General features: G+C 38.4%; 2 protein-coding genes across 3 annotated transcripts in view; both read right to left on the minus strand.

Moving 5' to 3' along the window:
• Positions 1-2,765, minus strand: part of LOC121949302 (aryl hydrocarbon receptor-like) — a 52,947-nt gene extending 50,182 nt beyond the window's left edge. Inside the window, exon 1 of the mRNA XM_042494957.1 lies at positions 2,403-2,765. Within this exon, the coding sequence (XP_042350891.1) occupies positions 2,403-2,572 (170 nt within the window). The 5' untranslated portion in view covers positions 2,573-2,765. The remainder of the gene's footprint in view (positions 1-2,402) is intronic.
• Positions 2,766-4,803: 2,038 nt separating this feature from the next.
• The window catches only part of ahr2 (aryl hydrocarbon receptor 2), a 45,684-nt gene continuing 27,673 nt past the window's right edge, over positions 4,804-22,814 (minus strand). Inside the window, exons 3-11 of one of the 2 annotated variants that reach the window (XM_042495063.1) lie at positions 19,186-19,295; positions 16,865-16,954; positions 15,336-15,450; positions 15,048-15,175; positions 13,637-13,839; positions 13,337-13,446; positions 12,524-12,665; positions 8,805-10,581; positions 4,804-7,169 (exon numbers count right to left, since the gene is read on the minus strand). In XM_042495063.1, the coding sequence (XP_042350997.1) occupies positions 7,089-7,169; positions 8,805-10,581; positions 12,524-12,665; positions 13,337-13,446; positions 13,637-13,839; positions 15,048-15,175; positions 15,336-15,450; positions 16,865-16,954; positions 19,186-19,295 (2,756 nt within the window). In that variant the 3' untranslated portion in view covers positions 4,804-7,088. The remainder of the gene's footprint in view (positions 7,170-8,804; positions 10,582-12,523; positions 12,666-13,336; positions 13,447-13,636; positions 13,840-15,047; positions 15,176-15,335; positions 15,451-16,864; positions 16,955-19,185; positions 19,296-22,814) is intronic. The other variant, XM_042495064.1, reaches the window with a different exon arrangement.

Consider the following 22,814-nt stretch of genomic DNA (forward strand, 5'->3'; position numbering starts at 1 on the left):
CCGAGCACTCAGCAGAGGAGTCCATTCAGACTGGAAGGAGCACATCAGGCTTGTGGATGTGGGACTGTTAAAGTGTTTCTTCCAAACCAAATTCCGCTTCGAAAAATGTACCCAAAAAAAGCTGCCACATGTCTTCCCAGGTATTATACACCGAGGTGGTTCTTAGAACCAGTAAACTACAACAAGTACTGCATAGTTAAGGTTCACATTGATGTAGTTAGCGGTGTGATTGTTTGATTTGCGATGTCCCGATCTGATCTTAAACATCAGACTCGGGGCTAATCAAGGCATTTTGTCACTGATCAAGATTTGCTATATTTAAAAAAAGCAATCTGATCCTTTGTTCAATTTTGGCTGTCACACAGATGTTTTAATCTTGTGCATAACAATACGGAGCGCACCATTTGTCCACTCTCCCCTACTTAGTATGAGACAATCTCGCATCTTGTGTTCAACTACAGCATGTGTTGTTTCTGCTCCCTGCTCAGAGAAGAGGAGCGGAGGAGAGCCTGATGAGCTTTCTACAACCATAGATTCAACTGCCCCACTGCTCCAAGTAGACCATACGTACACGCCGACCAACCGGACTTACACAAAAAGTGCAATTTTTACACAAGTGCAATTATCCTCCATGTGCAATTAGTGTATATATTGTTTGTACAGATTTTATATATTTATTTTTTTTCCTAGACTGTGAGTTGTTGGCACCTTGTCATTTTATGTTACTATTTTGCACCTTTTTTTTTAATATTCACTATTTTTTTATATTTGTATTTTTTTTCTATTTTTGCTATTATATTGTTCTTTTTATTCTGTGCCTCATAGCTTCTGTAACACTGCAAATTTCCTCACTGTGGGACTAATAAAGGATTATCTTATCTTATCTTATCTTATCTTGTCTTATCTTATGTCTGCTACAAGTACTCTTAAAGCTATGTGAGCAAAAAGCCAACATAGCTTATGCATTAATGAAGTGTAGTCCACCAAAAAAATGCACTGACGACAAAAACAATCACTCACTGTATCTGTTTACATGGAAAAAGACAAGTGGATTTGTCAGTCTGATCTGCAGTAAACTGTCTATTATCAGTTTTATCAGTGTCTATTATCAATCAGGCATGCTAATGCATGACTCACGCCAGAAGAACTGATAAGTTGACTAACCCAGAACCTCAAATGTTATCTATTTTGGCTAAACAACTGACTAATGTCAATCCATAGAATCATATAAGAAAAGTAAACTCAATATTCACTCTCAAATTGGTTTCACTAACTCTGGGCATTTTAGCTGTGATTGCTCTCCTAACAAAATAATTAGTAATTTGTTGGCTGTTTGGAGCTGGACAGATAACATGCGTGGGTTTATTTTATTTGATCTTTTACTTGTACATCACGTTGCCTGGACTCGTTTTCTAACTGTATTCATTTTTCCAAGGAAATAAAAAAGTAAGCATGACTAAATGAGAGGGACATGCTTTCAAAGAGAACTGGGAAATAATTCATATAAAGAGCTTTATATTACATTAGCATGCAGGCTCTTTGTCTTCAAACCCTAAAATGTGCCTTTGCAGTGGAAAACAATAAACTACTGAAAAATGAATGAGGGTTGTGGCTTTGTAAGTCATCATTTAAGAATTGTGGTTTGGGGCTCATCTGGGGAAAAGGGGCCTGTTATGTAACTGCTTTCAAGAAAATACAAATTAATAACTTTGGTGGTGAAAACATTGTCACCATCTCCTTTAACAAAAGTAAAACAACATCAATACGCAGGCCACAAAATTTTATTATTCTTTTTGTCTGAAGAAAACCACGGATATTCTTCAGGCATGGAAAAGCTGATTTTTTAAAAAAGAAAATTACATTGGTTTACAGTAACAGAATAAAGGTGGGGGCCTAAAAACCAAACATCGAGCCAGTTTGATCAGGGTACAAAGGGTTAATACAGGGACTAAGTTGATAATGTTTTCTATATGCAGTTAAATGCATGATTAAAACAGTGTTGATTTATAAACACAGCTGACACTGGCCAATGTTTTCACATGCAATACAGTCATTTATTTGATGATAATCAAATCAATCACACTGATTGAACTGTAAAAATAAGGGCTGATATTTTGATACAACAGAGAATTGTGATATTTTTACATGACGATATCGTATAGGGATCTCTTTTTTCCCATTATGTAAATTATTAATATTACAAATAAAAAATTAAGCTTTTAGTGGCCTACTAGAATAATACATCAGCTGCTTTTACCGTCACACATTAAAATGTGCTAGGAAAAATGATGGGGCCACAACTTCTTTAGAGATATATAAAGTCCGGAAAATACACAACTTTACAATTTGACATATGCGGTATTTCACATTTTCCACACACGTCAACATGACTGGTCACATACCTGTTCTCCTCAACGTCCGGCAGCGCTGCTGCTCCACTCCCTGTTAGTTTAGGTCGCCATGTTTGTCCCAGTTTTACGGCTGCTTTCAGGTTTAAAATCCGCTCAGAAAGATGCTTATAAACCCGAAAGTCTCTCCTGGACCAGGTAACATCAAGTCCTCCGAAAAACATCTTCTCGGGCAAGCTAGCAGTCAGCCATTTATTTCCAGGTGAACCACTCCGCCTTAAATCTGATTATTTTTTACCTGAGGTCCGTAACAACATCCCGCGGCCCGCGAGCACCGAGGTGTTCAATTTTGAAGGTTTTCTTCGAAAGGCAAACTTTGAAATTTGTGGAAAGTACTCCGTATATTTCGCGGTGACTGCTGTCTTCCTTACAGGAAACGCTAATGATGTGACGTCTGGGAAACAGCCAATCAAACTACAGCTGGGCTGCAGGTGAATGCCCGCGTGCAACAATCAAGCTCGGCTGTGAGCATGCGCACTGTTGTTTCCCTCCACATAGCAAGGCCTTAAATCAGGATTATATCAGCCACTGATCTTAAATGGTATTGATAATAATAATAATAATAATAATAATAATGTATTCAAGACCTACCTTTTTAGTTTGTCTTTTAATTTATCTTTATCAATTTATATATTGACTGTTTATCTATACATTTAGTCTGTTTCACAGTTTTACCATTTTCTGTATCATTTTATTTTTTCAGCATATGTAGTTATTATTTTACTTTTTGCTTTTATCCTGTAATTTACCTCTTATTTACAGTTTGAGTATTTTACTTATTTATCTTGCATTGTTGCTGTTTTATCTTTCTAGTTTTAAGTTTTATCCTGCCTCTGGTGTTTCCTCACTTATGGTTATGTTTCCTTAGTTTCTGGTGCTTTTCATGCTTTACTTAATCACTGCAATTTGTTGTATGAAAAGAGCTATTCAAATAAAGTCTGATTGATTGAATGATTATTTATTTTGCAATATTTATACACCCTAACCTCCTCAGTATATTGGTCTTGTTTACATGACATACTGATGGGTGATGAGAAGGAAACCGAGCCCTCTGGTGGACAAAACATAATATATTCCTAAAAAAAAGTGCAGCCCACAATCTTTTCTCACCACTGCTGCGTTTTATTTCCTCCTTCAAACCCTCACACTCATTTTCCCCTTTTACCAACTCCTCCTTTTATTATTAATGATCACAGGTGGTTTTCTAACCAACTTATGATTTATATTTTGCATACATCTGATCATGTTGTGTAATGATTGATAAATAAACAGATATTCTTTTGCTGAGAGTGATTTTTTCAGTCCCCACAGGTGTTTTTTTTCTAGACTGGACTAACCATTTATATTTGATCTATAAAACATCATGGCGTAAAAAAATGACATTTTCTTTAAACCCAAGGTGATGAAACAGTACATTTTAGTTATATATATATATATATATATATATACAGGTTCTAACAGGCTCGGCTCTATATGCTCACATGCTTCTCTCTCTTGTTGAGTCCACATATTTGTTTTGACTTTCGCTGTTTTTCTGTTGCTTCAAATGCATTTACATGCAGAAAAGACGAGAAAGAAACTGCCTTCTCTGACAACAAAAAACGAACAGCTGACCCAATTCTGTTCACTTCTGTCGCTTTACTCCTTCCTCCCGACTCTCACCTCCAAAGAAGACACAAGTCGGCATGCGTTGGGGGAGAGGAAACAGGCAGGAGGACAAACAAATATAATCAGCAGACAGATGCTTACTTCAACAGTATACAACAGATTTTGTTTAAAGGGGAACTTCTGTTTTTTTCAACCTGGACCCTACTTTTTCTCATCTTTGTGTCCAAGTGACTAATGGAGACAAATATTTTTAAAATTGGTCCAGTTTTGAGGGACAGCACTGCAGCCACAGCAGCAAATCAGGCTGCAATGTAACCTCTCTGGGCAACTGTGCACCTTTAATTTACATCCAACAAAAGTGCTTGTTTTTGCCACTGACAGGCTCAGATTATTGGTGTAAGTGTCTGGTAACATTATGGAAATTATCTCTACAAAGATAGATTTTGTTAAAGCATAAGATTTTTTTTGTTTTACCAGAAACAACCCCGAAATTGCCACTGTCAAATGATTTGATTTTGGGGTTGTTTCTGGTTAAACAAAAAAGATTTTACTTTTAAACAAAATTGTCTCTCTTTGTATGGATCCTTTCCATGTTTTCAGACACTTGATGGTCTGTCTCTGATGGTGATTCAGATAAATTAGCAAGATGACAATAAATTCATCCACACATAGTATAAGAGAAATCCTTGCTTTCCAACTAGTTTTGCTTCAGCGTCACCAAATTTCCCTTTATGCTTCAATATAGTTCTATCTGATTTACAAAGAATTGAGCCACACACAGTTTAAGTCATTGCACACGTGTATTTATGAAAAAGAATTAACAGTAGACAAAGGCTGGTTATTTATTTAACATATATTATGATATAGATACTATAACTACTTGGCTAAATATAAGTGGATTACATGAAACGTAATATGTGATGAATTTTTCCATTTTTATTATTTTTTTTTAACAAATAACAGAAATATGGCAAGGCACATGTTAGGATAAAAACATCAACATTGCTGTGAATAAAACATTTGGCTCCATTTTTATTCATTTTTTAATAGTGGCAATATTTATGGCATGTCTGTATTAAAGTTTGATATCAAAGGCGATTTATAGGCTGTCCTTAGAGCCTCCACAGTCTGGTGTGACTTTTTTTTTTTTTTTTTAAGATTTCACTTAAGGTGGTAATGTTTTTCCATTAATGAGCATTGTACGGAAAGGTATATCCAAAAACATACATGATAGATTCATAAGGAAAGATAAAATACTGAGTGATTTCCCACAGTGCAGCAGGAATACGGTAAAGCTGCCATGTTAATGATGTTTTCGCTCAGGTTAATCCAAACCATTAATGCTGTTTTTTTTTTTTTTCTTTTTTTTTTTTTTTTTTGGTAGTGTGAATATTATGAAGATTTGTTGAAAAGCAGATTTTTTAAAAAAGGAGCCAAAATGAAAGAGCACAAACAGGAAACAAAGCAAAGTAAATATGATCTGAATGCATTGTTAGACTGGTTTAAATCTCCACGATCTTGATACTACATCAGTGAAAGAAATCATACCATCTCTACAGAGATAGGTCAAGTTAAGTATTTTCCCTTGTTTCCATTTGTTATGGACGTTTGTTAAATGGAAAATGGACTTTCAGAGCCTTGAAATACACTTTCGGATAAAACCTTTAATTAACAGTAAGATTACTGCATCTCGTATAGACAGGGCTTCTCCTGAATTAGTGCAGCTCTGAAGGATTACTTTAGAAAAACAAAAACTACTGAAGATGTTTATATGAGAAGGCACAGATATATTTATAGACCGTTTCCCTTGAATTGCATTACAAGGCAACAGCTTGGGTCGCTTCCTGTCAACTGATGTCATTCACATGAAGAAAACACAAAGGGACCCATTTAAAGAGCGTTTATGTTGTCAAGTTTTTAACAGTCTATATGAGGATACGTTCAAGCTGCTGATTTGGCATTAAGGCACCTGATTAACATATATGGTCATGCTGTATGCTAAAATAGAATTTAATGTTTGGGTTGAGGCAATATATATTTTAGGGTATGTAGGATCACATGATACGGGAGAATGGATAAAAGAAGTCTATTTGGATGAAGGACTCTGCTGATTTTAGGTCTGGAGGCTGTTTTTATTCATCTGCTACGTCCAAATTTAAGGACTGCATCCTTTAAAGACTGCATTTTAAGATGCATGTTGACACTCAAATGCAGCCATGTTTCTCTCAGTTTTGAAAATAGTCAGTACAGAGTAAATATGACCCTCAGATGCAAAGTTTTCCTGATTTCTCTGCTTGTTTCTATTGATGGTTAGACTTAAAAATTTGGGATTTGATATTTCTCTGCATCCCGCACAAGAAAAAACACATCACATGCTGAGGTGTCATTTTTGTGAGCCAAAGCAGAACTTTTGTTGCTACAAACAATTACAAATTGTATTTATACAATTAAATTAACCCTGTTTAAGGTTTTCATTTGAAATATACAGATTGTTTTATCTGTAATTATTATTAATTTGAAAGTACAGCTGTGCGCTCAGGTAGTTATCATTTTAAGTGATTCTTTACACAAATTTTTACAAAGACAAAGTTTTTTATATAAAGTGTCAACTCTGTTTAGCATCAAATGATTACTTTTTTTTTTTAAACAACAGCATGCTTGGGTTATTTTTTTTTTTTTAAACTATTTTCAGGTATTCGATTCACTGAGAGATTTTTAATGTCCCTGGCTGAAAACAAGGAAGTGACGACACCTGGTTTCCCTTATAAAAGCCTATTTCTTTGGCTATTTGGATTTACTTGACCAATCCTCCTAGCTGGCTCAAGCTCCATCCTGGTTAAGCGCACTTGTGGCTTTATACTTCATCACTACTATAGTGTATCTTCACTAAAAGCTGACAAGCAACAGACGTTTAAACATTGCAGACGGGACAAAGTATAAATGATACAGAGTGATATAAAACATATGACAATTAAGCTCAAGAGTCCGTGGATAAGCACTGATACAGGCAAACTGTACTGAGTTTTGTCCTTGTCCTGGATTTTGTCGGAAATGACAATATGGCGCGCGGCTTTACTCTGCCAGGTACATGGCTACATGACACGCAGGTGCGGCAAAAATCCCACCGTGCTCAGCTGAGACTCTGTCGTCCTGCTTGAGAGAGCAGAGAGGACACATGGTTAAAGAAAACTATGGTTAAGAGTTGTTTTGGCACCGCACAAACACACACACACACACACAAACAGTGTATGGAAATATTAGAAGAAGGTGTGAAGTAATCATTTTCAACTTGACAATATTAAGCCACAAATTAAATGTTATAAAGACAATACAAATTCATAAAGACTAACACATTCTCACTCCCAATCCGTCAATGACCGATGCTCAGTCAGATGCCCTACACATCAAACTATGACACTCTAGGGACTCCTTCAGCATCACTTTTGGGCACTTGGGGGACAGCGTGTCAATTTACCCTGGTTACACACATTGTGATATTTGACAATAAACTTCAATTTTCACAGGAAATGTACAGTTTCAGCTCGTTAAAAGCATATACTTTCGTTTCAAAACAAACTTTGAATGTGGGTTAAACACTTTGTTTTTAGGTTTACTTAGGTTTATGCAACCAAAGTCCGTGGTTATGTTCAGAAAATAAAAACACAGTTTGACATCTGTTACTAACATCATGAGACATCACATGATATACGTCTCTATTGTAGTATGCAACACATAACACGCTGTTATCTAAATAAGTCAGCTGACTTGGTTTTACACAGGAGATGAACAGAAGTTCTCCAGGTGAAAGTCCAGAGTTTGTTTGACCCCTTCACTTCCCCTCCCAGCCGCATTTCTCAGACTTTCTAGCCTCTTAGACTACAACAGTTGCTCAACCACATGAGATAATGTTGTACAGTCATATTGGTAAAGAAATGAGTCAGTATCAATCTAAAATCTAATTTTCAGTTTTCTCAACTTTGTTACATTTTATTGCTGCTGAAACAATTAGTAAAGTTACTGTTTACAGAGCCAATGACAGAAAATTAACTATTTTTATCTTCAAAAATGGCAAAAATGTTCTGATTCTAGCTGCTCAAATTGTTTGTTTCATATCATGACAGAGAATTTGTCTTTGGGTTTTGAAGTGCTGACCTGAAGAAAAAACAACTTGAATTTATCACTTTGGGTTCTTGGGAACTTTAAATGGTAAAGTTAATTTATTACTATACTCTGACATTGTTCAGACTTAAACAATTAATGGGTTAATCCAAATAATAATCATCAGAATTGATCATAAAAATTATAGTTAGCTTAGGCTCTACATTTAATTACTGTCTGAAAACATTTATTATCATCAGTTTTTGTCCTTTTATCTTATTGCACTTAAAGAAATTATTTGGCATATTTCTTAGGTTTATGTATTTCAATAACATTTAAAATTTCCATCGAATTGAATAACACTATTTCATGAACATAAACTAAGAGAACAAACTGTAATTAAATCAAATAAAATCAGATAAATAGACAATGGGAATTTATGCAACAATGGCACATAAAATTACATAATAGACTTTAATCAAGTTTATGTAATTAATGTTAAAACAGTCTTTGTTATTCTAAGTTATTATTCTCTTCTTTATTTGATTTAATTGCATAAATGTTGTTTCTTGGTTTCTGCTAGAGTTACATGACACTCAATAGGATGGAAATTTTAAATGTAACTATAGTCCGTAAAACTGATATTAGACCAGATCATTTCTTTGAGTGTAGGTGATTTGGTGAGTTTACCTGTGTCTGTCTGTGGTGTTCCAGGTCGTTCAGAATGTCGAGTGTGTGCTCTGTCAAGGACATGCTGGGCGGAGCAGTCAGAGGACTGATGTTGACGTTCTCCTGGTTAATGGCCGATGTGCCCACCACAGGCTCACTGCGGCTCCACTGGAAGTAGCAGGAACCTTGAGGGGGACTCTGATCCAGAGACATGTCGGCCCCCCTCAGGCCTGACGACCCAGACAGAGCCAGGACGTCGCCTCCTGCTGGACTGGAAGAAAAGTGCTGATCAAACATGCAGCTGCTTTGAGTAGCTGCCTGGCCACACATCAGCCCTCCCTGCTGAGTGTGGCTCAGTCTGGTGACATTTCTTGGCCAAAGGCCAGCATGTGGGAATGTTTGGCTTTGTGGAGTTTGGCTGTGGCATGCCGATATCAGCCCGTGTCCATTCTGCATGATGCCAGCATGAGGCAGCTTCTGCTGCTGGCTCTGCGGCCACTGCTGAACTTGGTGGTTCTGCGTTTCAAAAGCGGGGCTTCCTTGCAGACAATTTGTGGGAAAGGAAATGGAAATATCAGTTGTGTTTGAGGAAGTAAAGTCATTGCAGGGAATCAGGGGCGGCAAAATGTCCATTACGCCAGGTGCTACATTGTTTGGTTGTTGGACAGAGCTCTGCAACATCTGTCCGTTTACTGACATTGCAGGAGCTTGCAGATTGTTTTGAGGACCCCGTAGAAGTTGACCGGCTTGCGTCTGTGCAGTCGGGTAGCCCATGTGGCTGGTAGATGTCTGCCCACAGGATTGAAACGGGGCTGAAGCAGCACCAGCAGAGGCACCCGGCACAGTGAGCTCTGGGAGCTCTATAGAGGGGCTGTAGATGTCCTGGAGCTGCAGCTGTTGAAGAGAAGGCAGGCTGGTGTCAGCCTGAGTCATCAGGGGGCCGTGGTGAGAGAGCTTCTGGGTGCTGCTGAATATCTGAGCAGACTCTGCTAAGTTTTGCTCTGGAATAACTGAACCGTTCATTGCATCTTGCTGGTGAGCATAGAGACCATTCACTGAAGAGTACGTACAGGCAGCGTTATCCGTCTGAAACAACTGAGGCTCAGGGAGTCCAGCTGCAGAGAGCCGAGCAGCCGGAGTGAAGGGGTCCTGCTGATTGTTGTTGACTGCTGTGAGGCAGCTGGGAGTGCTGGCATTCAGACAATGCTCTCCCTTCTCCTTAAACAAAACGCTATCTATGTAGTCAAATATGTCATTGGTGAGGATGTTGTCCAGCTCAGACCTGACGCTGTTCTGCTGATCCTCACCCTGACTTAATGACTTGAGGGTGTTTTCCCACTCCATCAGCTCTGTGTCTCCCACCTCCAGATTCTGCAGCGCTGCACAGAAGTCACCGTCTTGAGCCATTTTTTCCAGGTTGTCGATCACAGCCATCACTGACTGCTTGGCTTCCTCTTTCACAACAGCGTCACCTGCTGTATCGTTAGCTCCATTTTCGTGCCATGCGTCACTGCCAACGCTAATCAGGGCCTCGCTGTCCATGAACACCTGATCCACAGGTAGAGGCAGCTCCACCGGCTGTATGTAGGCTGTTTCATCCTGGTTCAGGAAAGAGTCCAGCAGAGAGCCAGGGGTCACATCCTTTTTCAAGTCGTCTGCGTTACCAAACATTTTATTGAACTGAAATTGGTTTATGTCCACTGTGGGGCTGGTGTTGTAGAGGAAGCCCTCTCCCGTGGTGAGGCTGAAGGGGAGCTCGATCCTCCTCTGACGCAGATATTCCTCCCCCTCAGCATTGCTGAAACAGACCAAACAGCACATATTACATTACTGACACAAAGGTAAGAATCTTTTTGAGCTGAATAAGTAACCTTGGTAGAGGAGGCGTCTATTTTGCTTGTGCATCTCCTGTCCTGGTTGACAGCATGTCATCTACATTCATCATTTTAGCAACTAATTGAGCCACTGACAGTGAAGGGCTTTAAAGCTGGGATAGGCAGTTTTATTTTGGCATTATTTACCCTTGAAACCTAGACAGACATTAGTTTTCTTGTGCTGCATTCAGACACCTTTTACAAACTATTTAACCCTTTGAAACCTCAGCAAATTGGTTTGATTTCTTTCAAAAACACGGGTGAGAAGGCAGTGAGCAACTTGCCAAGGAGTGTCCCACAAATTGCAAGAGATTAGTAAAACACCTGAAAAAGGGGGTAAATTTAAAAAAAGGAAAAATGTACAGAAAACATAATTATTGTAAATATAATATGTTACAGAAAAATTACATATAAAAAAAAAATCAACACCTTTTTGGGGTCATTTCTTGTTTGTGTTCTACCTTTCTTCGACCTTATTATTAACAGATTCTAAATCTTTTCAAACATAATTTCTTTTTTTTTTATAACTTATTTTTTATTAACATTTTCTTTGAACAATTACAGTTAGAAGGTGTATCCTGAATAGTTCATTAGTCATTTATAGTTTTCTCAAAGTCCTTATTGTCCAGTGGTAATGGTGGTGTCCTCTTCCTGGCTTCTGTATTCAGTCCATTTTTCCCATTTTTCATTGAATTGCGTCTCCTGCAATCTCAATTTATGTGTCAATTTTTCCATAACAAATAACTCCTCCATAATGCACAGCCACTGCTCCTCGGTCGGTGGGTCCACTTTATACCATAGTCTTGTAATTGCCTTTTTGCTTGCCGATAACAATATTTTAAGTAGATACTCGTCCTCTTTTTGTACTATATCCTGTGTCAAATTTCCTAGATAAAATATCTTACATGATTTGGGTATCTCATACCCAATTATTTTTTTAAGGCCTCGCCATATTTTTTCCCAATATCCTTTTATCTTTTGGCAAGACCAAAATATATGTGTGTGACCTACATCCATGTGTCCACATGCTCTCCAACATGGCTGCTGGCTAGATAACAATTCCTTCCTAATTTTTGGAGTAATAAAAAATCTAGTCATATTTTTCCAGTTGAACTCTCTCCAGATCTTGGAGCTGGTGGCCGTGCACTGCGTTTTACAAATAGCAAACCATTCTTCTTCAGTTATTTGTTCAAACATAATTTCATCTAGCTGGCACACATGAAGGGAGTGTTGGAAAATGGGGACAAATTTAAGAATGTGATTATAAACATAATTTCATAGACACAGCAACGTTAAATTATATAATAAATTTGCCATTGTGTTACATGGACATTATCCAAAGAAAAAATACTGTTACAATTTCAGTACCCACAACAAAATTCCAGACTTTTCCAAAACGTTCAATGTTTATTACTAATTCCATGACTTTCCTGGGTTGTTTTTTATGAGTGTGGGAACCCTGTAAGTCTGCTGCTAACTGAAGCTTAACGCTCACAGTTGCAGCTTCAAGTTTACATTTCTGTAGCCAACATTAGCTAGATCCTTAAATCCCAGTGTGTCCTCCGCCTCACTCTACAGACCACCTCCCTGGGGGGAGGGTGGGCAGTAGCTCTAGAGATAGACCCCCAGTCAGGAGCCGCAGTAACCCAAATCCAGCCAGTGCAAACCCCAGCTCGAAGGGGACAGCCCAGACTCACCGCTTAGTCAGCAAAGTCTCTGTTGCTGCCGTTACACAGTTTAGACCCGGTGCTGCAGCTGGCCACCAGCTCGCTGTGACACCCAGCACTGGGAGGTTTGCACTGGCTGAATTCAAACAGCTCCTATAGGTCCGCTGCCTATGGCAACTTTTAAGAGTCAAATACTTACACCAACGCTCTCTGATATGCGATGATGAACTCAGGTCTTCCTCCTTTGTAGATGAGCTTGGCGTTGGCTTTCACCCACACCCAGCCGCTCGACTTACTCAGGAGCCTGAAAACAGTCAGACCGCTTTCTCCTGTTTTAATCACTGTGATAGAAAGACAGAAACAAAACACACAATGAGAGCTTTCCACTAAAGTGGCAGTAAATGTAAATGCTGTAACTGCTGTCATGGTTAATTCACCACACAGTATACTGAAATGTTCTGTTCTTTGAGCTTTACTAAAGTTGAACCAAAAAATAAAGTTTCTCTTGAGGGTAGGATTATGAGAAAGACCACTGGGACATTAAAATCAAAATGCTTCATCCTTTATGTAGCATACATTTCAGGATTCCCAACTAATCTATCATTATTTCTGGACTAAAAACAGTTTTATTTTAGTTAGTTGAAAGTTAAGGATTAATTCAAGGGGGGGCACAGAATAACCACAACAAAATTTCAAGTCAGTATGGGCAGAAGTTTACATATCACTCTGCATCCAACTTTAATCTCTGTTATACTATGATACCTCCAAAACATCACACCATTAAAAGTATAGTATTAGAGTATCTTACAATATTTTCTTAAAAACAAGTATATTTCTTCGGACGTCTTTTCTTGTGAGAAACAATACTTAATGCATTCAAGAATACTTGGCTGCCTGTTTAATTACCTCCTGCAATGAACAAATAATGTTGTTGCATCTCAATCAAATATTAAATTCATATTCATATTTATTCATATTTAATGTAAAAGTCAAATTCAAATTGCCAACATACTGCGGATGTGGTTGTCGGCGCAGTACATCATGTCAGCTGCGTGGATGAATTGGTAGCCGGAGCCTTTCATACACAGTTCAGTCTCTGAATAACCCAGAACAATCTTCCCCCTGGAGAGAGACAAAAGAAAACAACACTGAGTTTGTTAAAGCTGTAATACACTTCAGCTGACGACACTGGAAGATTGTGAGATGCAGCATCTGGAATTTTCTGTTGCACAGTTTATTTATTTTTTTAGATTTGACTGGAATAAATAATAAACAAAACAAAATAAAAAAGGACTGGAAGAATTTGTAGCACCTGCTATCTACGCCTGTAGGAGTGAAGTCCAGCTTGTGCTTGGTTTGAAAGAGGAGCATTTTGGCTCTGATCTCCACAATGGTTGGAGGCTGGACGGGCATGGCGATGGAGAAGAGAGCCAGCTGAGGTTTGCTAGAGTTCCCGTTGTCCCTTGACACCCTCTGACCATGGAGGTACTTCAGTCGTCCCTGGAACTTTAGAGCCTGGTATGAGTTGAAAAAATAAATAAATAAATTAGATCAGTAGCCTATGAGGGTTAGCATTAAAACAGTTTAACAAGGCAAAAAAAAAAATCCCGAAATTGCCTTCAGTATTTCATCAGAACTGTATGAGATTTATGAGATGACAATTCAAGTAAAGGTTATCAATCCACATTGCACCCAACTTTAGCAATTTTTTGATAATATATACAAGAAAGTTCACACCAAAATCAAAAATACACATTTCCTTCTTACCTGTAGTGCTATTTATCAATACAGATCATTTTAATGTGAGTTGCCAACTGTTTGAGATATTGGCAGTAACATGGCTGCCTTCTCTCCAATATAATGGAATTAAATAATGGCACTCGCCTTGTGGCGTTCAAAGCGCCAACAAAAAAATAATTGAAAAAAATCAACAGCAATCTCTCTTTCCAGAAATCATGGTCCAGTTACTCAAGACAATCCACTGATCTTGTTGTGAGCACTTTCAAAAGGAAATTTTTTCTTCCTACAGAATTGCACCCACCAGCCGTATCACCATGCAGAAGGAAGCGTGCATCTACTGCTAGCTCAACTAGCACACCGTTTACATTTGCAATGTCATGAGCCTCTCATTCATGAGTAGATGCATGCTTCCTGCTGCGTGGTGATACAGCAGGCAGATGTCGTTTGGTTGAAAGAAAATAGCTCCTACATGAAACTGCTCACAACAAAGTCTATGGATTATCTTCAGCAGCTGGGTCATGATTTCTGGAAAGAGACATTGCTATTGAGTTTTTAAAAGTGTACTTCTCTGGCACTTTGAGCACCACAAGCTGAGTGCCATCTAGTTCAATTATACTGGAGAGAAAACAGACATCTCGCCAGCTTAAAATGATTAGGATCTATTTGCATTTGGAGCAGTTTTGCAATAACTGAGGTTCAAAGTTTTTATTTCCAAATAGCAAAGATGGCATGAAACTTTTTCGTTTTCTAAATAAAATGTCCAAAAATGCATGTAAAAAAAAATCTCACGTTGTTAAAATATGTGACAGAATTCGAATATATAAATAACTCAAATTCTAAGGTGACAATCTCTACACCCGTTATCTCCAACACTCAGCAACTATCACCAAAACAATCTAGACATATACATAGAACTTCAGGTAAGTGGTAAATATGTGTTTTTAGTTTTGGGGTGGACTGTCTCTTTAAAATACTGTACTAACCAGGAAGCCAGAGGAATTATCCAGCAGGCAGCGGAAGCGACACACGAAGCTCCTCTCCAGGAAGGAGGAGTTCTCCGGGGGAAGCTGCTCAGGACTGTACATCACTGTACTGCCACAACTCGGCAGGCCTGAGAGCACAGGTAGAGATAAAACATGTCAGAGCAATTTACCTCAGCCACTGATTCATGTCAGCCTTCCGTCCTGTTCGCACACACAGGTGTGGAGAGTCTGAGCTCCTGTTGAAACCAGATTAAAGAAAATGGCTTATTTTTCATTCACAGTTCTCACCGTCTCCACTGGCGCCGGCAGATGGGGAGTTTAGAGCGAAATGAAGCTGCTGTCTGAACAAGGCCCGGTCATCAGTGTGGATGAGCTCAAGCACACTCTGATGAACCACGTCCGACTGTCGGCAGAAGAGGCAACACAAGACTTCATCAACAATTCAGATCATTCAGACATGAGGTGGACATAAATTCAGGAATCCTGTGAAAGAGTTGGTGTTAAAAGCGGAGTAGGGTTTAAAAAAACTGGAATACTAAAGGCTGAAACATGGAACTGACAGGAAATATAGGGGTTATTTATTTATTTATATGTATATTCTATTCATGCCCTCCTTTTTCATCTTACACCATATTATTGCTGACTTTTTATCTATTGTATGCTTAGGCTGCATATTTAATATATCTTATGCAGGTAGAACCAAACCTTCTACTAGATCATAAGCAGATATATATATATACATACATTTTTTTGAAAGGTTCAGTGTAGTTAAACTTTAATATGTTACAATTAAATATTACAACAGTTTTGCTTCTTTCCTCCAAAATCATTTAATTCTTACAAAGGTGTAATTTTTATACTGAAAATGTGAAAAAATGTGAATATTTTAAAAATTCCTGAGATTAACCTTCCACTGAAAAACTTCCAGAAAGTTTCTGGAAATTTTCCAGAGAGCTACCAACCCTTTAAAGCCTTCATAGGAGCAGTGTTTTTTTAACAGGGATTTTTCAACCTGTTGTAATTAAGGCCCAACTCTGATTTGTCTCTATCCAATGATTTTGTGAGTAGTGTGGTGATATTCAAATGTAACTAGTTATTGAAATTATGGATGTGAATCCTTGCAGTCTTAAAAAAAAAACATCCTTATAAATTACCATACATTTTTATATAATTTTAGCAATACCTCCGTGGCTCACTAGATGGCGCTCTGAGGTTCACCAGTAAGCCATGGCTGACTAATGGAAAATAACTGGTTTAGAGGACAATGATCACACGAAATGAAAGCTCAGGATTGGTTTGTAATGCAGGACTGGTGTTGGGTGACAAAATGACTAAACAGAAAAATACAACAAATACATGCTTCTTTAAACAGGGAGCAAAGGATCAATAAATGGTTTGATAAATAATTGGAACCATTTCTATGGTATATTTTTGGACCAAAGTGTTACACAACACACTCTCTCTTTTAATTTGTCACCCCTGCTTTGACTATATCAAAAATTAGCACAGATATGCAGGCGTTTTACACATGGGAAAACACTGTAAAAACAGGTGATTTCCAGCAGTCGAACAGCTCAATGACGTGACGTCAGAATAATTTGTTCCGGGAACGAATGCTGATTGTAACCTTCCCCACTATAGACAAAATCAGATGTTGGCGGCTGTCAGTGGGATTTTTGTCCAGTGTGAAAGAGGCATGAAAGTGAATGAATCTCAAGGAGGAAAATGCAAATCCTTTAACAGTCACACTTCAAGTATTTAAAATATATATATATATAAGTGTGTAGTATTACTAGTTATAAAGGCCAGCATCTTACCTGATGAAAGCCCAGGTAGTCCTTGATTGTGGGCGAGACATAAAACACCAACCCCTCCGCCGTGACCACGATCACAAACCCGTTCAGCGCCTGCAGAGGAACAGTCAGTCAGCACTCAGAGGTTCCTTTAAAATGCACGTACACATGTCAGGTATGTTTCTGACACACTCACAGATAAACCTTATTTTAGTGAGATATCTTAATTTATGCAACACTTCGCCTCTCATATCCAGCATCTCGTCTCACTAAAATAGCACAGCTAACCAACTGAGGCTGGTAGCGAGTTGAGGCGACAAAGTCCATAATTTAAAGTTTGTAAGCAAACACAGTTCATCTTTATTTGTCTTTGTCTTTAGATGTGAGATGCTGTCAGACATTCGGTCAAAAAAATATAAATAAATAATTAAAAGAACTATATAATTATTATCATTCATAATGATAATAATTGCTGAGTGATAGCTGTACAGAGAACAAATCCAAATAACGCCACCAGCTGCGGATTTTCAACAGCCCTTTGTATTACACAATCACTGCCCGTTGTGCTCATTATGTAGAACAAAGTGTGAAAATGTACAGGTGAGCTCAGTAAACAAGGTGCAGAGCACATGACAATGCGCAGGTTTTGTTATGAGCCACAAAGCGTGGCCGAGCTTTGGCAAGAGTCGCCGAGAGGAGCAGCCTCACCTGTCAAAACTTCCTCCTGCATGGAGAGATCTGGATTAGCTCTATACAACACGACTAGCGCACAAATAAACAAAGTCTGACTGTGCATTAATGCACCTGCTAGCCTCAGGCGGTTTAGTTATCAATCTGGCTGTAGGACTTTTTCTTCAACGCACAGTAATAGCATTCAATCAAAGTGTTTAAAGGTGTATTTATACTATTTTAAAGTTACTGGATTTAATTTGTTGTGTTTGAGTTTGTGCTGGCCTCATGACCCTGCTCCTCCTGCCGTCAGTTAAAATTGGGCAGTATGTAAGAATAGGTATTTCTTACAGGGATAGCGCGTTTATCTGTTGTTTTTTGCAAATAAATGACATTTATGCTATGCTACAGGCAAATCAGATTTGCTTCTCAGATCAGACAGACTGTCCACACGTTATTTTCACAAGTGAACAGTGATCAACATAGGTGTAAGTAATTATGTAGCTACGTTGGCGATGCTTTTAAACCCTTTGAAACCTGAGCTAATTGGTTTGATTTCTTTCAAAACCTGGGGAGAAGGCAGTGAGTAACGTAACAACACATATCCCCAAAAATAACATGAAATGAATAAAAAAATTACAAGAAAATTATCAAAAATAAGCCAAAAAAAGGATGCATGATATTGGATTTTTTTGCTGATATCTCATATGCCGATATATAACAACTCATTTAATAGATATACAATACAGATATCAAAATGTCGACTTTTTTCCCACCAAACTTTAGAATATTAACATATTATACATACTCTTATCACAGTGGTGCATCAGCAGATGGAGATGTAAAATACAATGCTTTTCAGCTTTTCAGTGTATGTAATATTCATTCATTGTGCAAAATTAAAAAAATACTTACACTTATGGTTAACGATAATTCTTAAAAAAAAAAAAAACAGAAATACTGGTTTGTGATATCAACAAAAATCAGCGTGAATATTCAATATTTCATTCTAAAGCCAATATCTGCTGATACTGATGACATACTGATATTATTGTGCATCCCTACAAAAAAAGAGTAAAAAGTACACAAAAAGTAAAAACAAAGAGAAAACAAGAAAAAACTGCAGAAATCTTTTTTTAGAGTATTTTTCCAGTATTTAAAATATAAAATTAGAATAATTATATAGAAATATAAATATATTTTCTTTGTCACCTTTCACTAATGTCTTGCAATTTGTAAGACATTTTTTACCAAGTTGCTCATTGCCTTTTCCACCATGTTTTCAAAAGAAATCAAACCAGTTTTTCACGTTTCAATGGGTTAAATGGCTGTAAGAGGTCAGTTTGACATCAGCAGCACAAGAAAACTGATGACGAAACAGGTTTTTAAGGGTTAATGAATAAAGCATGAGAAATAGAAGTCAATCATTCTGTCCTCCAAACAATCGCGCTGTGAAATCAAGTCAAGGACTCCTCTGTAACACCCGCCAGCAGACCGTTTTAATTCAGCGTATGTCTCAGACTGCTGTTCTCCATGTTGTCCTCCATAGCAGTGGTTGTCAATCAGAGGTCTGGAGACCCTCAGGGGTCCTTGAGAGAGTTCATGGAGGTCCCCGGGAGAAAAGGGAATAGTTTATATTCACTATTTAATTCACCAAGAACTTGTCAGTGTTTTACCTGAAGCAGCAGGTCCCCCTCAGAGAAGTCTGCGGTGTCCACGTTGTTGTTCCCGTTCTGCCCGTTCACTCCAGGAAACATCAGACTGTTGTTAGTGTTCTTCATGGCCCCTGCACAAAACAAAGGAGAGGTTACATTAACATCTTAAACATTTTAATTCAGTTCAGTTCACTTCTACAACACTATTCTTTCAAAAACTATTGGTTTAAAGGGAATATTGACAATTTTTGTAGTACAATTGTTTGAGGTACTTATCCATAGTCAGTGTATTACCTACAGTAGATGGTAGTCTACACACCCCCAGTTTGGCAGAAGTACTGCCACAAAAGCTAAGCAACATAGGACCTCTTGTTGTGGATGGGTGAGGAGCAAGACATATTTTAGCCACATATTAAGAAAATTCAACATCAACTTACAGTATTTTCATTGCTTTACCTTACTTTCGGATTGCTATTTCCCAGTGGGGAACTACAGACTTTATATCACTCTCTTGAGACAGACTCCATTGAGAAAAACAATGATTTAACATCTCTGAATGCAGGAGATGCTGGTCTGCAGCTGCCTCAACCGGCTATTTTGTTTGTGTTATTGTGTGACTTTGGCATTTAAAAGCGTTGGTTTGGATTTACCAAGTCACACAATAACACAAAGTAATTCGTTGATCGAATCATCAGTAGTAGTCCATGTTCCTTAATTTTAAATTAGTGTTTTTCTCAATGGAGTCTGGTGGCTTTGACTAGAGCGTAGATGGGGAACTTAAGCCTTTAACAGCATCTCTGTAAAAACAAGCTATCCGACAGAAAGGTAAAGCAGTAAAAATACTCTCAACATAACGTACGCTTATAGATGTTTTAAGGGAGGACATTATGTTGCTGCCTCCGTCCACAGCAGTACATTGCTTAGCTTCCGTGTCAGCACTACAGCTCCAAACTGGGGGCGTGCCAACAGACATCTGCTGTATGTAATATACTGAATATGGATAAGTACCTCATACAACCCCACTTCAAAAAATCCCAACCATCCCTTATACAGGACTCCCTGTAATTTCAATAAAGTAAATGGAAAAGTGTTTTTATCTCTTCTACTCTAAAGTTTTTTCTTAGAGCGGCTTCTTATCAATCATCACTGACTTTTTAATAAAGTAGAGAGCCATAACCACATACAGAGAGTAAGACAAACAATAAAGTCTGAAATATGACTTTATTACCATTCCACTGAAATAAATTATATGTTTTGGAATCATTTAAGTCCTAAAGCACTGTGGAAAAGTTATGGACGTTCTATTTGACAGGTATTTAAGCACAAACCATGCACGCAAGCAAGTTTGTTGGTTGTAACAAATGGCAGTAGTCGGGGTCTCTGGGTTCAAAACTGTCACTGTATACACAGCATTGTGCAGGGGAGCAGATAATGGGCCTTTTATATAGTGCACTTGGCAAAATATCATATGGCAACAGCATCAAATCTTGCATCTTGCCTGAAGACATACTGTTTGTAGTCTCTCATACACATTCCAGATGCACAGCATGTAGCTTGATTGATTATTCATTTTGAAGTAAAAGGTTTATTTGATGTCTGAGAAACGGTTTCATTGCCTCGGCATGTTGAAGGATGAGAATGGCACAATGGGTCTCTTCTCTGAGGCTATAGATACACACTCTTCTGTTAATATAATGAAGCCACTTAAGAGGTCTGTCCACCCATCACATATGTGACTGTACTCGAAGTTGTCGACTGATCCCCACCTTCATCAGCATTATTTCAGAGGTCCTCAGACTGAAAGAATCTGAAGTAACAGGACACTGCTGACATTCATTAGAGCCGCTGAGTGTTGAAAACATGTCAGCTAGAGAACAAAGCCAGTTTAGACAACCATTTCCAGGTATGGGATTACGAAAACTTGGCAACGTCTCTGTTGTGTTTTTTATAATAGTGAGATGTGTGAGGAGCCTGGGTACCTTTGGTGCAGACACATAATCAAACCCCCAGTGTGAGCAGGAGTTGCATCACTTTGTAAAAGGCAGTGTGCATGTCCAAATGGAACGACGGCCTTCACCAAGTGCACAAACAAGCCCCGCTGTTTGTTTTGGCTTTACCTTGGCATCTGGGTAAAGTCACTCAGTCCCTGCTGAAAGTCGTCTCACTGTTCGTCATTGTTCTCTGAGCAGCCCCGACATGTCATGTCATGTTTAAAATGCTTCTCACATTCAGAAGAGTCATGCTATTGTTCTGAGAGATGTTAACATTGGAATAATTCTGCAGGTTTAAGGTCCCAAGTGGTTGAACATGCTGAAGCTGCAAGCTTTAAGGCTGGATACGATGCAGAAGTCGACTAAAGTATAAGTTAGATGTGGCACAGCAAGCCAAAAAACAGAGTTTTGACAGCGGTTAACTGCCAAGGTATCATTCTTCTTTTTCTCTGTGTTTAGGCTGTTCCTGGGCAAAGTGTGCAGGCGAATTCGTAACTTTACCAAAGTGACCAGGTGCCACACTGTAAGTAGCACGCATCCAGGAAAAACAAATAACTGAAGATTTATTAATCGCTCCTTAAGAATTTAATTGAACATGTGGCATTTAATCAGTTAACTAAAAAGTATATGCAATATGTTCTATAGGCTTTACTTGAGGATAAAAAAAGGTATTTTGTTTGAAATGAGCAAACTTTTTATGTTTTCAAGTAATGATTAATTGATTAGTCGATCGTCAATTTAACCAATAACTGATTAAGGAAAGTGCTTACAATTTGCAACCCTATAGCGGACACAGCGCCAAAAACAATATAGCGTAGAAAACAGCAAACAGACAAAGCTTGTTCTGCAAGAAGACTGAATATGGAGTTGGCTTTCATTTTTACTTTAGCTAATGATACCGTTTACAAACCGTGACCGACAGTTTTTGCATAATGTAACTTTAGGATTTATGCTGAATTCTTATGATATGTTTGATTTAGAGGGTATATCCACATTATATGGCGTATTAAATAACATACTGTTCCTTTCACTGATACACCCATGTGGCCACACAGTGTACTCTTTTGGGATCAATATAAAATCGGACTGCAGGATCATGAGTGTGCTGGATCAGCTGTCTGGCTCGAGTTGAGCTTCAATTGTTGATCCCCCGCCAAAAGACAGGTTTTCTCATTGCCGGTGAACTGATCTGGCAGCCTGCATATCTGCACACACATAACACATACACAGACATAACACACACAAACACACTGTGTCCTCTTGCATCTGTCCCTGGGGGTTTGTTGTAAGCAATAGCCGACAAGAGCGCTTCCCTTATCTGGACGGCCACTACAGGAAAATCCCAGGATATGGCCTCTCCCAACCCGTTTGTCCAGTCCTGTCACGCAACTCCTTTAAGTAGGGAAGGGGCCCCTGAACACTCCCCCTCAAACACAGACACATACAGTAGACACTCCCCACCCTTTAGCGAGAACTCACACAGTGTTTACAACAACATCCAGACCTGCACAGCCTGACAATCACAAGTCTGCACCACAAAAAGCTGCCGTTCTGACACACAATGTAATCTATGCACACAACAACAATCGGAATAAAATTTGAGTTACATGTGCAGCCACGTAGACGAAAATTAAAATCACGTCAATCAACAGGCATGCA

The sequence above is a fragment of the Plectropomus leopardus genome, chromosome 10 (genome assembly GCF_008729295.1).
Source record: "Plectropomus leopardus isolate mb chromosome 10, YSFRI_Pleo_2.0, whole genome shotgun sequence".
Taxonomy (NCBI): Eukaryota; Metazoa; Chordata; class Actinopteri; order Perciformes; family Serranidae; genus Plectropomus; species Plectropomus leopardus.